This window comes from Fringilla coelebs (assembly GCF_963513975.1).
Source record: "Fringilla coelebs genome assembly, chromosome: 24".
Lineage (NCBI taxonomy): Eukaryota > Metazoa > Chordata > Aves > Passeriformes > Fringillidae > Fringilla > Fringilla coelebs.
Genome location: NC_140050.1, coordinates 2,014,716 through 2,031,358, shown reverse-complemented (window position 1 = coordinate 2,031,358; position 16,643 = coordinate 2,014,716). Strand labels below are relative to the sequence as shown.

The 16,643-nt window shown below is 52.8% G+C and overlaps 3 protein-coding genes across 4 annotated transcripts; 2 read left to right on the top strand and 1 right to left on the bottom strand.

Annotated features, from left to right (window-relative positions):
* The first annotated feature begins 755 nt into the window (after positions 1-755).
* NDUFA11 (NADH:ubiquinone oxidoreductase subunit A11) lies at positions 756-4,137 on the top strand. The gene is made up of 4 exons (XM_084220939.1): positions 756-897; positions 989-1,081; positions 2,960-3,082; positions 3,946-4,137. Exons 1-4 carry the CDS (start codon positions 816-818, stop codon positions 4,056-4,058), a joined length of 411 nt encoding a protein of 136 aa, XP_084077065.1. The 5' UTR covers positions 756-815; the 3' UTR covers positions 4,059-4,137.
* Positions 4,138-5,711: 1,574 nt separating this feature from the next.
* On the top strand, positions 5,712-10,202 carry KLHL33 (kelch like family member 33). 2 transcript variants are annotated; one of them, XM_084220995.1, is made up of 5 exons: positions 5,712-5,723; positions 6,502-7,029; positions 7,257-8,190; positions 8,613-8,783; positions 9,353-10,202. In XM_084220995.1, the coding sequence occupies exons 2-5, from the start codon at positions 6,507-6,509 to the stop codon at positions 9,927-9,929; spliced, it is 2,205 nt and encodes a 734-aa protein (XP_084077121.1). In that variant the 5' UTR covers positions 5,712-5,723; positions 6,502-6,506; the 3' UTR covers positions 9,930-10,202. The 2 variants fall into 2 exon arrangements, with proteins under 2 accessions (XP_084077121.1, XP_084077120.1); XM_084220994.1 differs by lacking the exon at positions 5,712-5,723 and adding an exon at positions 5,725-5,843.
* Positions 10,203-14,064: 3,862 nt separating this feature from the next.
* On the bottom strand, positions 14,065-16,146 carry LOC311162803 (uncharacterized protein; the record flags this gene model as incomplete). Its single annotated transcript, XM_084221350.1, has 1 exon — positions 14,065-16,146. One exon carries the CDS (start codon positions 16,144-16,146, stop codon positions 14,065-14,067), a length of 2,082 nt encoding a protein of 693 aa, XP_084077476.1.
* Positions 16,147-16,643: the final 497 nt, after the last annotated feature.

Below are 16,643 nucleotides of genomic sequence, written 5' to 3'. Positions count from 1 at the left end.
TCCTTTATTCAAATAAAATTGCAGGACTTCTCTGTCTCCTTTATGGATATTGGCTTTATATTGCGGGATTTTCCATACATCACCAAGAAGGCACAGTAGAGAGTTGTCTTTTTATTAGTGTACGATTAACAACTATAAAAATCAATGTATACAGCCTCTCTATAACCTGTGTCAAAGCATCTTTATTATTTCAGAAGGAAATAGGAAACATAGAGCAGTATAGACACAGAGAATTAAATCAGAATCTTTGAAAGTTCCTTAAAAATATTTCAAGCGCCAATAAGTAAGAGTTGTACACCCTACCAAAAGCAAAACCGAACCACAAACAAAAAACAACCCCTGCCCCACAAAAATGCAAAACACCCACAACAAAACAAAACCACACTGATCTCCCCAACCCGCAAGCGGCCAGCAAAGACAAACGGTAGGGTCACAGCCCCGGGATTAGGCAAACAGCCCGGGAGCCGCAGCTGGGAACACGAGGCAGAAATCCCTTAGGCCAGTGACGGCGCGGGTGCGCCGGGGCAGCGGCGGGCGCGGAGCGCAGAGACCGGTCCGGGCAGCGCTCCCGGCTCCGGGCGGGGCGGGGCGGGGCGGGGCGGGAGGGGCGGGGCGGGAGGGGTGGGGCGGGAGGGGCGGGGCGGGAGGGGCGGGGCGGGAGGGGCGGGGCGGGAGGGGTGGGCGGGGCGGGGCGGGGCGGGGCCGCCACACTCGCCACGCGCGAGCCGGCGGGACGATCTCTGGCCTCGCCCCCCAGCGGGCCGGGGCGGGGCCGCGCCGTCCTCTCGCGATAGCTCGGTCGTGCCCTTGCCGCCATGGCGGGCTATTGGGATGGGCCCGAGGGCGAGCAGTGCCCGCAGCGCACCTGGCTCGCCACGCGCGTGGGCGCGGCTGCGGGTGGGCACCGGGGGCAAGGGAGGCGCACGGGGGGGCGGCCGAGCGGGGCCCGGGCCCGGGCCCGGCAGTGACGCGCAGTGCTGTGTTGCAGGCCTCGTCGGGGCGGCGTATCGCATCATCCTGCTGCGGCCCGGCTCGGCTCTGGCCGCACTGCAGACGGCGGCGGCGGACAGTGTCACGATGGGTAAGGGCCGGGCCCCTCAGCTGTGTAATTGTAGGATGGAACTCCGCAGGGACGCCAGCCTCGCCTGTGTCCGGTGTGGCTGCGCCCTCACTTTTGCCCTTGCCTCTGCCCCTGCACTGTTTCTGTGGTTCTCTCTTCTACCGGTCTTGGGTCGTTGTTTAGCCGAGAAACAGAGCAGTGAAATGGAAAGACATATCCTTGATTTTCAGGTGAGGTAACATATTTTTTTGTAATCTACGGTAAAAGGTGCATTGTGTTTTTTTGTATTTCTAGAATACTCAATTTGTGGGCAACAACATAGTATAAGCAATTTTAGGTTTTTGCGTAATGTATTTAGGCATTGTATTTAATAAAGTGCATTTGCTAAAGAACAATGCAATACTTTTGGTGGCAAAAGGAAAATAAACGTGAGGTCTTCCCTGTCATGTTCTATAGACAAGGAGAAACTATGCAGTTGTCTTGAATTGTCTGTGGAAGAGAAAGCGGATGTTGAAGAGAGGAGCAGGGAGCTGAAGGGGCTGCATGGTTGAAGCTAATTCTGTCCCTTGTCAAGTGCAGTTTTCTTCTTAGCAGACTTTTGCTTTTCAGTCTAATTCAATGGTTTGTGCCACCTCTGCCTCTCCCCAAGTGCTGGTGCTCTGAGACGGGGCACAGTCAGACCAGGTTTCCATTTTTCCTTAGTTTGACTCTAAACCAGGATTTGGCATCTCCTCTAATGAGCTGAGGTCGTTATGAAGGCACTGGATCATGTAATCAACTATGATTTCAATAAATGCCTTAATCCTAAACAGGCATATTGGGTCCTCTTGCCAGTTTCATACCTGAGGAAGGGTTTGTCCTGTCTGCCGTTCAGGAGCCACACCTCATGGCCTCAGGCTGTGCATTTTGCCTACAGATGCCTTGGTCCAAAGCAGAGAGAGCAGGAAAGTTGAAATGCAGTCCTATGTCTGGCGGTTTTGTTTCTGCAGTGCTCTTTTCAGTTGATTTTGGCATCAGCGTAATTAATTTTTTGTATAGGTTTGTAACAGGAGCTGCTGGTTTTATATAGCGATTGAAGATTTTTAACCCGGACATTTCTGTTGTTCCCAAGAAAGATGAATTGAAATCTGCCGATGCTGCCTGGTAGACAGGTTCATGTTTTATGATCAAGACTTTGTATTAGGTACAGACCCAGCTTTTCTTGACACAGCTCTTTGCCAAAGCTTGCAATTATATCACTGTAGGGTCTGATAGGACAAAGTGTGTAATTCAGTGCACAGGGTGCTTCTACTTTGTAGTTTCTTAGTTCAGTTCAAAATTTTTCATTTCAAAGTCAGTTTACAAACAAGAATAATTTACAAACTCAATTCATTTTCCTACTATCCGGTAATCATTGTAAGCCCGAGGCAGGCAGAGGAGGAAAGTGCCAGGACTAGCAGTGTATAGGGAGAGCAGAGCCCTTGGGGTTGCTCTGCCTGGTGCTGTGAGGTGGCTTCACATGGGCTTGAGGGCTGAGTTACAGTGCAGAGTCCAGGCAAACCTGGGGAGGTGGCTGCACAGACACCACTGCTCCCCTCCACTACCCCCAGCTGTCAGGGGTGCCCCATGCCTTGTCGGGAAGGGCTGGTAGGTGATACCCTGTCAGCATGCGGTGCTGTTTGGTGGCAGTGGCTGTGGGGTGCTCTCAGGCTCCAGCTCACAGCAGTGCAGGGGGAGAAATCCAGGGAAGCTGGGTGGGACTGAGTGAATGTTGAGTCTCGCTGTAGCAGCTGGGATAGGATGTCCCTGGCAAATGGGAAGCAGATCTTCATTTGTAGTCACTGCGAATATTGAAGTCGTGCTCAGTATGAATTCTCTGGTCCTTGAGGATTTTGGTTTTGTTTTTTTACTTCTTTACAGCTACACTGGGAGCTGTGTTTGGCTTAAGTACCTGTCTCAGTGCCCAAGTCCGGGAAGAGCCGGAGGATCCTTTGAACTATTTCATAGGCGGCTGTGCAGCAGGAGCTGTCTTGGGAGTGAGAGGTAACTGTGGACAATGCCTACATTGAAGTGTGCCCTTGCTGGTTTTAGAAATTTTTCAGTTGGGGAAAAATGTTAAAGAATGTTGTTGTCAGGCTTCTTTGGAAATGATTCATCTCAGCCTCTATTCATGCCAGTTTCATTGGCATTGTGTGGGCCTGCTAAAATATATACGGCTGCAGGAGGGGAGGATACCAAAAGGGATGTGAAATGATATACAGAATGAAAGGAGAGCTCACTTAGTACTGCCAGTTAGAGCTATCAGTTATACCTTAAAATTGCAGGATAGAAAAAATATAGTTGTGGAAATCCATGTTTTCTTGGCAACAAGTGTGATTTATTTTAGACAGCAAGTACAATCTAGTATCTGCCTTGTGAATTTGTTGCATAGTCTGAGGGACAAGCTGTGTCCTGCTGCTGTTGCTGCTATACCCCTCTGTAAGGCTTAAACAGCTCCTGCAGGTACTGACACAACTCTTTTCTGCAGACGTTCATCCTCGAACCTAAAGAAGTGACGGATATTTTTAAAGTTGTAATTGTGGTGAAATATAATAATTAATCTTTACTTGTCCTAGTTGCTGAGCTGATGAGATTTCAAAGCAGTGATTGTTATTTTTGTCACTCAAATGAGCCAGTTAAGATTGCCCACTTAAAGGGATGGGGCAGTGGATTACTGAAATTGCTATTTCAAATTGCAAGCCATAAGCATGAGAACACAATTTTATAAAAAGGTCACTTTTCCAATTCCTCTGGCCAGACAATGTTGCTGATGGTCAAAGGACTTAAGAAAAATGGCAGTCTATCAAGGTCTATTGCAAAGGACTTGCGCCTAATGGATCTTTTCTGGTTTGATGTGTTTTCTTCAGCTCACAGTTACCTCACTGGCACTACAGCATGTCTGGGGTTCGGAATCACTGCAGCGCTCATGAAGATCGGTAACAAGGAGGGCTGGAGGCTGGCAGGACCTCCCAAGCTGTAAATCACCTTTCCCCCTGTGAGCTGGCTTCCAAACGCTGTATGTACTTAGGACGTCATGTAATAAAGATTTGGTCCAATCAGCAGTTGCCACAACATGGTGGTGTCATGCGGCTGTTTCCTGACATTCGGGCTGAGGTGCAGAAAGCTGGAGGGAGCTGCTGAAGAGGAAGCAGCATGTTCTGGATATGTGATTTCTCTGCACAAGTTACTTTGCCTCCATGTCTCAGTATTGTGTGCTCAAGTGTGAGCACTACTCTGTAGCTTCGGTGAGGTTCTTGTAGTTGAGTGGGCCCTGTGGGGCTTCTTGACAAGGTGTGGGATTACACTGCATTGAGCCCATCAGTGAGGGTCTGGAGCCAAAGGTTCTGAAGAAGTGCTTGGTTCTGAGCTGAAGATAGGGAAGGTGGGGTAGAGAAGAAGTTGTGGGGTTGCTCATAACATGTTTGGGAGCCTGGGGTCTTTCTCCAAAAAGCATTTCAGGAGATCTAGAGCTAAGTGCTTAAGGGTTGAAAGTGAGGAATATCTGAGGCTGGAAGGGACCCCTGAACGCCAGCTGAGAACTGGAGCAGGTTGCTTATAGATTTATCTGGTTGACTTTTCTATGAACAAACAAGTGTGTCCTGCAAACCCACTACAGAGATGGAGAGCATGGAGGCACAGGGTGCACAAAGAGAGGTGAGAACTGTATCATTTTGCCTGGAGAAAAGGTCAAGATTTGATGTGACAGCACTTTTTCGCTACTTACTGGCTGCAGAAAGTGGAGGCTCAGGTGTGCAGTGAAGGATGGGAAATAACAAGATAGGGAAATTCTAACTAGATAAAAAAAAAATCACAAGTAGGATAGATAAGTGCTGAGAAATGGACTTGTAGAGGATGTGAGAACATTTTTGGAGACATAGAATTCAACTGGACATGTGGGAACAGTGTGGTACAGAGATGGGACATTAGGGAATGGGTGCATGAGTTACAGAGGGAATGTGGGCATGGGAGATGCAGGTGCGTGGGAGAGGGGTCCGAGGGGAGGGGACTAGATGAGATTGGGTCACTAGAGGACAGCAGAGGGAGAGACGGTGATGCCGCGACACAGTCGCAGCCATGGCAGACTGTGTTCCTCTGGTATGTGCTCTGTGTGGGCTGCTGGGGTCCTGGGTGTTTGTGGGGTGCTCCTGGGGGCACTTGAGGCTGAGCCAAGGGGCTGGTATCATCCTGGAGCTGAACCTCTCCCCCAGCTCTTTGGGAATCAGTAGCACAGCACAGCTCTCAGGAGCACAGCAAGTGGTAGTGGACCTATCTAACCCCTAATGAGGGTGGGGGAGTAGGCAATTGTCTGTTTCCTACCTGAGGGCTTGGGAGGGGGTTCTGCTTCACCCTGTGTTCTGGAGAAGATCAAGGTTTAGAGAGGGGCCTGAGGGGCCAGGGATCCCCAGCAGTACCTGCCCACAGTAGCATGGGGTTTACAGAGCTCCTGTCAGCTTCAGCTGGCCCTGCTGCGTGTCCTCAGAGAATTCAGTGACCACTGTCCCAGCCTGGGGACTCTGTGGTCTTGGACCTCCCTCTGCTTGAGCCTCTCCCAGCTCCTGGCTGGGGCCACGTGTTCTGTCCAGTCTATAATTACCCAGGCACATTCCTAAGGGGTCACAGAAGTTCTGCAGAGCAGCAGCAGGCGGTAAGGGGGACAAGTGCACGGCACAGCATAACAGGCCACACAGAGTAATGCAGGGGCATGGAATACAGCAAGCGATTCACGGGGCTGCAGTGCATGGCCTGAACGAGGACAAGCAACACGGTAGGGGCAAGGGGTGGCAGTAATATCATGATAGCACACCTCGACAGTATGCAGTGCAGGGGAGCATGACATGTAACATTGCAGACAACTAGCAGGGTAACGCTTCACAATGTGTGACAGGCATTGTGACACATGACAGGCAGTGCACAGCAGACACTGCCACACACCAAGCAGGTGTGTCAGGTGCTTCACTGGGGCCAGCGGTTTGGTTGCTTGTTGGACCATCAGTAGTTTCAGCTATGGGGCAATGGCTGAGGAGTGGCGTGATTGGGTGTACTATAGGACTGAAGGTCTGAGTGGTGACAGTGGCCTGAGCTATGTGGGGCAGCAGCGTTGGCTGTGGGTCAGTAGCTTCATGCTAAGGGTTCAGGGATGAGGCAGGTGAGATCAGGCTCAGCTATGGGGTAGTAAAATGGGCTGTTGTTCTCACCTACGGAGCTGCAGTTTTGCCAAGAAGCATCAAATTCAGTAATAGAGCAGTAGCAGAGCATGGTGGCCCTGGCCATGGGGTAGAGGCTTTGGTGGTGGATCTAGTGGCTTTGCTATGTGGCAGTGCCAGTAGCAAGACCCCATGTCCCCAGCCCGTACTCCTGCCATGGGCCAGAGGCTCCAGCTGTTGAGACAGCTTCCTGACACCCTGCTCCATGTGTTTCCACAGGCAAGATGTGGGTTGCAGAAGGGCCGGCCCCAGACCAGTGGAACCTGCGGGATAGGGCTCATGCTGGACACTTCCTGGCTGTGGCTGACCATCTCCGCACCACAGGACAGCTGGTGGATGTGGCCGTGGGCCCAGAGGGTGACATGGCCCATGCTGTGGTCCTGGCCTCCATCAGCTCCTTCTTCCACCGCTTCTTGGAGGGCAGAACCAGACAACTCCGCCACGATCCTCTCCCCCATGTCCCCCTGCCACCTGGGGCCACACTGTGGGGCTGGCGGGCTGTGCTCACCTTTGCCTACGGGGGAATTGTGCCCCATGGCCAGGTGAAAGAGGTGGAGGAGGCTGCCCGGGCCCTGGGTGCCCCCCGGCTGGTGGCTGCCTGTGCCCTGCGTCTGGAGATTGACCATCAGGAAGAAGGTCCTAAGCCCCTGGAGGAACAGTGGGAGACACTAAGAGCCATGGAGCAGCTCCGTGTCAATGGTGTGGGCTGTGACCTCCAGCTCCAGGCAGGCAACGAGGTCATCCCAGGTGGGCAGGAGGTGGGGGTCCCTATGAGGGGTTGAGGAGTGGGACAGGGTGCTCTGGGACAGCCAAGTCCTCTGGTGGGGATCAGGCTCTAGAGGTGTCCACAGGGCTGCTCCCTTTGGCAGAGCTGGGACTTTAATGGGCATGGGACCAGGACACCTGAGTTCTGGGGGCTGCACACTGCAGAGGTTCCCCTGCTGCTTCCCACCATTATTCCTTCTTCCTCCTAGTTCAGCGACTGGCCCTGAGCTGCTCCTGTGACTTCTTCCGGGCCCTTTTCACCTGCCCCATGCGAGAAGCCACCCATGACCCTGCCGACCCGCTGGTCACAGGGCTGTCCCCAGCCGAGCTGCGTCTCCTCCTCTCCTTTGCCTACACAGGAGCTGTAGCAGGGCCATGGCCCATGGTCTTGGAGGCAGCTGAGACCTCCCTGCGTTACCAGGCCTGGGGGCTCCTCACTCTCTGCCTGGATGTTTTCACCCATGGCCTGACCCCAGAAACTGTCCCTGATGTGCTGGCCTTTGCTGTGGCCTATGGGTTGGATGAGGTGGTCCATGTAGCAGAGAACTACATCTTGGCCACCTTTCCCTGTGTGGTGGTTACACCAGCCTTCCTGGATCTCCCTGCACACCTCCTCATCCGCCTCCTCCGCTCTGATGGTCTCAATGTCCTCCATGAACTGGAAGCCTTGGAAGCAGCATCTCGGTGGCTTATGGCCAATGGAGATGGCCAGGAGGATCTAGCCAAAGAGATCCTGTCATCTGTTCGCTTTGCCCTCATGTCCAGCCTGGAGCTGAAGAAGGTCCCATCTGTGACTGCAGGGGTAGCTGACCCAAAGGTCCTTCGCGAGCTCATGGTAGCAAGTTTCACCCCCATGGCCCAGCTGCCGTGCCGGGTACGTTCCTTGCAAGAGGTGTTGGTGGTTTGTGGTGGAGACAAAGTAAAGGGCAATCTGACTGCCCGGAAGCCCAGCAGACACCTCTGGTTTGCAGACCGCTACCTGAGTGCTGTGGGGCTGGTGAAGCAGGTTGAGTGGCGGGCACTGGGACACTTTCCTGATGGCCCACGCTTCCGTCATGCTGTAACTGTGGTGGGCAACAACCTCTACGTCCTGGGTGGAAAGCACTACTACGGGGTCCATGACACCTTAACCAGTGTCTACAGGTGAGAGCTACAGAGGACTTGGAGTTAGCGTGTGGCACCCGGACATTGTGGGACGTATTGCTAGAGCTAGAGTTAGAGCTGCCCCATGGATCCAAGACATTGTGGCACTGCAGCTGGTCAAGTGGCCCCAAGACACTCTGGGAAGGGTTGGGTGTAGGACTCAGAGGTGCCCTCCTACTCTGGGTTGTTACAGGCTTTTTGGGAGTAGGAGTGGGAGGCTTCCATCTGGAGATGCCCCAGGACAATATGGGTTTGATATTGACCAGAAGGAGGGGATATTCCCATGCAAGGTGACCATGTGACCCCAAGGCATTATGGGACTGGCAAGTTGTAGGTGGGTTGTTGCCCTCAGCGGTGCCAACATCAGCTCATGGTGTCGTAGGTAACAGGTAGTCTCCTGCCCCTTTGCCTTTCAAACCCAGGTACCAGCCTATGGATGATTCCTGGGAGCGTCTGGCCAGTATGACATGTGGACGGAGCTACTTTGCTGCTGTGGCACTTGGTAATTTCATCTATGCCCTGGGGGGCAGCTCAGGGGAGCTCTACTGCACAGACACTGTGGAGTGCTATGACCTGGCCAATGACACCTGGAGGTGAGGCTGCTTGAGACAACGCCTAGTTTTCCTTTTCTCTCAGTGCCCCTTGTCTTGGCCATGGTACCCACTGAGTGCTTTGTGTCACTAAGCCTCCAGTGGAGAATGGACCTGCAGTGGTATTCGAGAGAGGTCTACTGGGTGTTGAACAACCATGTCCCTTGGGGACTGGGTGTTGGCCAGTGTTGCTTAGTGGGTGCAAATGAGTTTTTGGCCAGCAGCGTGTTCATTGCAGGTCTTGTTGGCCATCTGCCAATGAGAAAAGTAGCTTGATTCCTCTCATAGGCATAATGTTCATGGGATGATGGCCAATGTTGTCCATTAATGGAGCCCACTGTGTCTGACCAATGGTCTGGCGACTACAAAGTGTTGAACAGTGATGGCCCCATCTGCAGGATATCCATTCTGTGTCATCTGATGTTGTCCACTGGGGCTCATTGGTTGTTGGCAAGTGTTGCCTGCTGAGTGGTCAATGAAGCCATGGCTCACCAGGGAACCACTAGATTATCAGTCACTGCAGGACAGCCCAGCTTAACCTGTCCTTCACCTCTCCCTCTCTCCCTGCCCAGGAGGTGCCAGCCCCTGCCAATGGCTCTGTGTGGGCATGCGGCATGTGCCCTGGATGGTGAGCTCTACGTGTCGGGTGGGTGTGATGAAGCATACCAGTGTCAGGCATCCTTGCTCCGCTATGTCCCAGGTGCACCTGTCACACTCCTGGCCCCTATGAATGGCCACCGAGCTGGCCATGTCATGGAGGAGGCAGGTGGGCAGCTCTATGTGGCCGGGGGCCTGTGTCAGCGGGCTGGGCAGACTGGCTACAGGGACCAGCTGACCTTTGAGGTCTACAGCCCCAAGCAGAACATCTGGGTCCTCCTTAGCCCTCTTCCCCGTGCACACGTAGTTGGGGGTGCAGCTGTGCTGGGAGGGGAGCTGCTTGTACTGGGAGGGTACAGTCATGACACCTGTCAGGACACACACTTGATCCACGCCTACCAGCCGGGTACCCGGCGCTGGATCACCCGAGGCACCTTACCTCATGCCTATACTGACCTACAAGCCTGTGTTCTCACTGTACCCCCTGCCTTGCGTGCCCCCAGCTGCCTTAAGGACCCCTTGAGATCAACTGAAACTCCCAATAATGCTTAGATTATACTCTCTGCACCCCATGGGCTATCCAGGTAGCACCCATGGGTACCTCTAAGGGACAAAAGTGTCCAGATCCCTCTCCCAGAGTGGGTTCCTTCTGGTTTCCAGCAACCCTTCACCCACAGGGTACATGACCTAGACTGTTGTGAACCTGTGGAACATAAAGCTTCCCCACATGTAGCCCTCTGCTTCCAGGAATACTCAATTCCCTTGTCTGAGCCTTTCGCTGGGAGCTAGGAATCCCTCAATTTCCCCCCACACTTGGGTTGAATAAAACAGCTTCCTGAACTGTCTGTCTGGGTCTTCTTGTTTCTGGTGGGGAACCCAGACATTCAGGTGCTTCTCACAAGGAACAGGAGAAGAGCAAGAGACCAGTGACCTGAGTGTCCTGGGTGGGTGATGCTGGGCACTGGGACTCTGTGTGCCTGTGTTCACTGGGCACGAGGGTGTATGTGTGTGTCTCAGGACTGAGAGGGGTCTTGGGGTGCATAGGGGATCCTGAGAAATTATGTCCTCGGGGTGCCAGGATTTGTGGGGGTTGATGGTGGGGTGGAATAGGGGGTCCTGGGGGCTTTGGGGTTCCTAGGTGGTTCTGAGAGGTCTTGGATTCCTGGAGTGACCTGGAGTGCTTGTTGTGTGAGGAGGTGGGAGAATTCCAGGGAGGAGTTGCAAGGAGAGGCAAAGGTAATGGGATTCTGAGAAATACTAGGATACCAGTAGTGCCTGTGGGGAGAGAACTGGGTGGCTTCAGATATGCAGAAGACAAAAAATTGTAGTCTAAAGAGTTCTGAGGAAAAGGGGATAATCATTTCCTTTTGCCTGCTGGCCCTGTCTCCCTTTGCTGCCAGGTGCATTGCTGGACCTTGTTCACCTTTCTGTCCACCAAGATAAACAGATTTTTTTCCACAGCTCTGTTCCCCAGATGTATGTGCCCCACTGTTGGGGCTTTCAGACTGTGCCAGCACTGGAGCTGCTTCCCTCATTGTTTTCTCAGGAAATAGGTATAGAAAGGATGGTGTGGTTAGAGGACAGCACCTACAGTCAGACAAGTGCCTCCTTACAAATGTAGTACGTGTATGTCCATGGACACACGTGCACACCAGACCTTCACCAGCACACATAATCATGCTGGTCAAGCACAAGCACATGTTCCCCACCTGTGGACACTCCAGTAGTTAATCTAGCAGAAGGCCATGCTGACTTACAGCAGTTTGACAATATATTTGGGGCAATTAGAACTGGAACTGCATTTCAGGCTGGAAAAACGATTCATAGGATCCAGCTGCTGCATTTATGAGTGAGTACTGGAGCAAGCCATTCGACCCCCACCAATGGTGACTGTTGCCTCGTTCTCACACCTCCCAAAATGTTTGAATGACATCTAGACAGGTGATCACAACATTTGGCCAGCTCTGGAGTGCTTTGTCCCAGTGTAATCCCTTACAAGTCATATCTGTTGCCCTTCAAAGCCTCCCACCCTACTCCTCCATATCCGGCCATCCTATAAGGGGTCATGCAGAAGCATCAACACTTGCACTTTCCTTATTACCTGCCTGGCACAATGTCCGTGCCCTGGCGCAATGCCAGTGCCCCCCATGAAAATACTTTCTCCCTGGTATCTGCTGTGAGATGTGATCAGAAATAGAGCAAAGCAGGCTCCAGCTTAAGAATAAAAAGGAAAAACTTTATTAAACTACAGCTCTACATAAAGGGAAACACACACAATTTGGAGTGAAAACCTTACATGTCTCATTCCTCCTCCTCCCCCCCTGCCAGATTTCCCAAACATCCACCCTTCAAATCATCCACTCACAGTCCATCACCATCTTTTAAATAATCAACTCCCAAATCATCAAGGAGAACAGAGTCTCTCTTGCACCATAGGCTTCCCCTGGAAACACAGTTGGAACCTCTTGTGTTTCCCAGTCACACATGGCACCGCCTGGAGATCATCTGCCAGCGTGACCTCTTCCTTCCATGCCCAGTGCTCTCACCACTGCACATGGACCAGAGCTGCTTCTAGGGTCTTCCTTTTCAAGGATGCTTTGCCCAGTTCCAAAAAAGGTACAGTCCCTCACTTTTGGGACACCTGTCTCCCCCAAATTTCACCCCCTGGGGCCAAGGGGTCTCAAGAACAGAGATCCTCTTCTTCCCGGAGGGCACCACCACCACCCTCCTCACCTGTCGTCGTCTCTGTTCACGCCTTCCATCACATCACTGCACTTCCTTGGCTCCGAGTCACTGCCTCCCCCTAAATGCGGTCTCTGTGTCAGAGGAAAAAGTGGTTCCATCCATGGCTATACAAGAAAAGTCCAGCCAAAGGCCACTCCATCACCTCCTCCCACCTAGGATTCTTCTCAGCTCTTCTGACATCTTTCACTTGCACCAACCTCCATCACACTTGCCCATTTCCTCCTATTTCATCTCTATCTCTCTTCTCATTTAACTCCAGGAGGAATCAGCATTTGTAAGGTTCCCATCATCTAAAAAGGGTTAAAAGTCTCAGGCTCGGCCCGTGCAGAACTCCCACGGCTGCCCTGCTGGCACCTTCTCCCCGCACTCCCCCCTTCTCCTTCTCGCTGGCGGTGTTATCACATCTCAAGGTAACACAGACACAGACACCAGCCCTCTCTCTCTCTCTCCCTCCCTCTCCTGGCGGGGTGGGAAGGCTGCCCGATGTCTCTCCGGGTTCCTCCATCCTTCCATCTTGCAGGGCCTTCTCCTCCCTTCTCTGTCCAGGCCCCCAGCCTACCTGACTCAGGCCTCGTGGCTTCCCCTCCCCGCCCAGCTCGGAGCCGGGCAGGGCAGCTCTGAGCTCTTTCACCCACAGGAACCAAGAGAGTTTTCCCCTGGGAGTTCTCAGCTTTTAACCCCCTGTGTTCTCAGAGGCGTATCCATGTCCTCAGTGGCCACACCAGGTGCCAATATTCAAATCTGAGCACCTATTGGTTTGACCACAGCATCCCAAAAAAACCTACTTCCTCTCAAACCAGGACACCTTCAAAGCCTCCCACCCTACTCCTCCATATCCGGCCATCCTATAAGGGGTCATGCAGAAGCATCAACACTTGCACTTTCCTTATTACCTGCCAGTGCAATGCTTTTTCCTGTGTGATTCAGTACCACAGGGAGAATCACATGTTTGGGGCCAAATTCATGAATAGAAGTGCAAGTGTGCAGTTTTGAATGCCACAATACACAAAACATCTAAAGCTGTTAAAGAGTATCCAAAGGAGGTCACAGAAATGGGGAAGGGTCTAGAGGGGAAGGGTATGAGTAGCAGTTGAGGGCACTTGACATGTCTGGAGGACATTGAGGGGAGACCTCATTGTGGAGACCTCCCCTCAGGGGAGGCAGAGGCCAGCTTTGATCTCTTCTCTCTGGGACCTGGGGCAGGACCCTCATGTGCCCCCCTCATGGAGACATCCAAATGGATCAATATTAGGAAAAAGTTCTTCCCCCAGAAGGTGGTCAGGCACTGAACAGTCTCCCCAGGGAATGGTCACAGCTCCAAGGCTGCCAGAGCTCCAGGAGCATTTAGACAATGCTCTCAGGCACAGAGTGGGATTGTTGTGGTGTCTGTACAGGGCCAGGAATCGGACTTGATCCTCAGGGGTCCCTGCCAACTCAGGATATTCTAGGATTCTGGGGTTCCATGGGCTTTTCTTCCCTGCCTTCACTATTCCAAATACTGAAGACAAATTTCTCATTCACTGTCCTGCCAGGACTTGTGGCAGGTCCAATGAAATCAAACCAGCACCCCTTTTAAATTCAGGCACAGAATATTTATTATGTGATTAAGAACCTGGCACTGAGTGGAAAGTGTATTGCATCTTTGTGTGCATAATTTGAGCAGAAGCAGGTGTGACAGAGCACAACATAAGTTCTGCTTGCCCTCATGCACCCCAAAACCAGGCAGTGGCAGCCCCAGACTATCACTGACCAGTTTAGGACATTATCTTCCTCTGCCAAGTCCCCAAGTTCTGGAAACCTCAGGCTGTTTGAGAACACTAGAGGAAGGAGCTAGATGGCTTCCTCCTAGGAGAGTAGATCTTTCCCTTGTAAAACAAAGCATATCAAGCAGAGCCGTGACTCTCAATCTCTTTCTCTGAGTGTACACGTGTGTGTAACATATTTACATGGTGTTACCTGCATATTTTACTCTGACATCACCGATGGCCTCAACACCCCTGTCTAGGCTGTAAGCAGATGGGGTCCTCAGGAAGCTAAGGTCTGTGACCATCAGCTTCCTGGAGAAAGGCTTGACTGATGTATGCAGAGGACTGTGGTGAACCCACAACTCCTTTGTGGTGCAGAAGGAGTAACTTGCAGGAGGACTGCGCAGTATCCCCAGATCTTTAATTGTGCAGTACGTAACCTCAGGGCACAACTCCACTTCCTTGATTGTACAGAATGTAGGTTGCTGGAGGGGAATTTTGAAGCTGCTGAGATGCATCATAGGGTTTCCTGTTGACTCCCTCCATTCCAGCAGTGGATACTGCACCTCTTGGGTCTGCAGGGACTGGTGCCAGGAAGGTTGTCCCACCAGACACATCCATGTCAGCCAACCTGCTAGAGCCAGCATGGTCAGGACCAGCAGAGCCAAGGAAGACAGGTAGAGCACCCAGTGCAACAGGCAGCAGTGCCTCAGCACCCACTGCCCCCACTGCAGAGCCTCCCCACCTGCCTCCAAACGCAGCACAGGTACAGCCTGTCCTGGGATGGAGCATGGGCAGAGGGGAGGAGGAGCAGGTAGCGGGGAGCATGCAGGTTGGGTGAAGTGTGTGGTGTCCAGGGGAGGTGGTAGTGTTGGGGCCTCTAGCATGGCAGTGGAAGGCACTGCTGTGGAAGTGGTGGGAATTGTGCCAGTGGACCCCATAAGACTACCATAGACACTGCTGGCAGCAAGGGTGGTTTGGGGATGGCCACTGGTGCTAGAAGGGCTGCTGCTCATAGTTGTTGGCAGTGAGGTGGCATTGTCAAGGGTGGCAGGTCTGTGCAGGGTGATGGTGGTAGCAGCTGTGAGAATGGTGGCAGTGCTGGGGGTCTGTGTGGGTGTCATGGTGAGACTAGCTGGTACAGGAATGGTGATGCTGGGAGCTCTGATGCTTGTCAGCACAACAAACAAAGTGTTTGGGGAAAGGGTGGAGGTACAAGGGGTGCTGAGGGAAGATCTGGTGAGGGGAGATCTTGTGGTAGTAAGGGTAGGAAGGCAAGATGAGGTAATAGCACAGGGCATGGTAGTGTGCTCTTTGGGGATAAATGGATGTGGGGGAAAATTGGTCATGGTAGCTTTCTCTCTTGTTTCTTCCCCATAATTATATTCATCCCCTCCTTCCTCATCCACATCCTCCACAATGCTGCAGTTAAGCTTGAAGTGAATGATGGGCTTCTGCCTATGCTCAGCAGGGCTGTGGCACAGTACCTTCTCAGGTGCAACCTCCACCTTTGTTTGCTCCAGACCCCGCTCTGGCTGGTAAACAATGTCAGCATTCTTCTGGATCCAGGTCTGGAGGTAGTGCAGGTCACAGTTGCAATGCCAGGGATTCTCAGTGAGGAAGACATACATAAAGAGGTGCCCCTTTGGGAAAAAGCCAGTTGGCAGGGTCTGCAGCTGGTTCCCTGAGAGCCAGAGGGTCTCCAAATTCTGCAGGTCCTGCAGCAACTCCTTGGGTAGCTCCTTCAGGAGGTTGTCTGAGAGGTCCAGCTCCTTGAGTGCCTTCAGCCCTGCAAAGGCCTCCTGGGGCAGCTGCCGCATCTTGTTCCCTCGCAAGTCCAGGTTCTGCAGCTGGGACACTGCGCAGAAAGCCCTTGGGGCCAATGTCTCCAGGCTGTTGTGAGCCACAGCCAGGTGGGTGAGTGCAGGCAGGCCCTTCAGGTCAGGTAGGGCTGCCAGTGCATTGTGAGAGAGGGTGAGCTCCTTTAGGGACTCCAGCACACCCTCTGTGCTCAGAGCTACCAGCCCATTGTTGGCCAGGTCAAGGTCCTGAAGCTGGATGAGGGACAGAAAGGCAGTGGTGGAGAGGGACTCCAGGTGATTGTCACTGAGCAGCAGGATGCCTGTGCCTGCAGGCAGGTCTGGGGGCACTGTGCTGAGAGCCTTTCCTGTGCAGTTCACCTCCAGGAGGTCCTTGACCTTGTTCATCTCTGAGGAGCAGGGCTGGGCTGGGGGCAGCAGAGCCAGAAGAGTAACCAGGGTCAGGGCAAGGACCTCCATGACCTAGAGGGGGAGAGCCGAGGGGTGTGGGTGCAAGCAGGCATGCATCTACACATTGCTTTTCTTCCCACACAAGCACCATTTGCAGCAAAACTGGTATCCCCTGCCAGACTCTCCGGCACACCCTGAGCTCTGCAGCTCCTCCCTTGGATGGTGGAAAGGAGACAAGAATCCCACACCTACTGCCATCTTGTCCTTGGAGGCCAGCAGATGACATTTTGGCCCTTTTGCTCTCCTCATTCTCTTCCATAGTGGGGAGAATCTGACTGATGGGCCTCTTCACAGGAATGCCTTCTCCACTGGGGCAGCATTGCTGCCCTCACCACTGTAAAAGCCATGCCTCTGCAGTGTTTGTGTCACAGCATACCCACACCCAGCTCAACCCAGACAAATCATGTGCTGGAAGAGGCTCCTTGAATATGCTCTTACCCAACACCAGCTTAGCCCTCTGTTAGATTTGGAGGGTAGGAGCATGAAACATGAGAAAGGAACTTCCT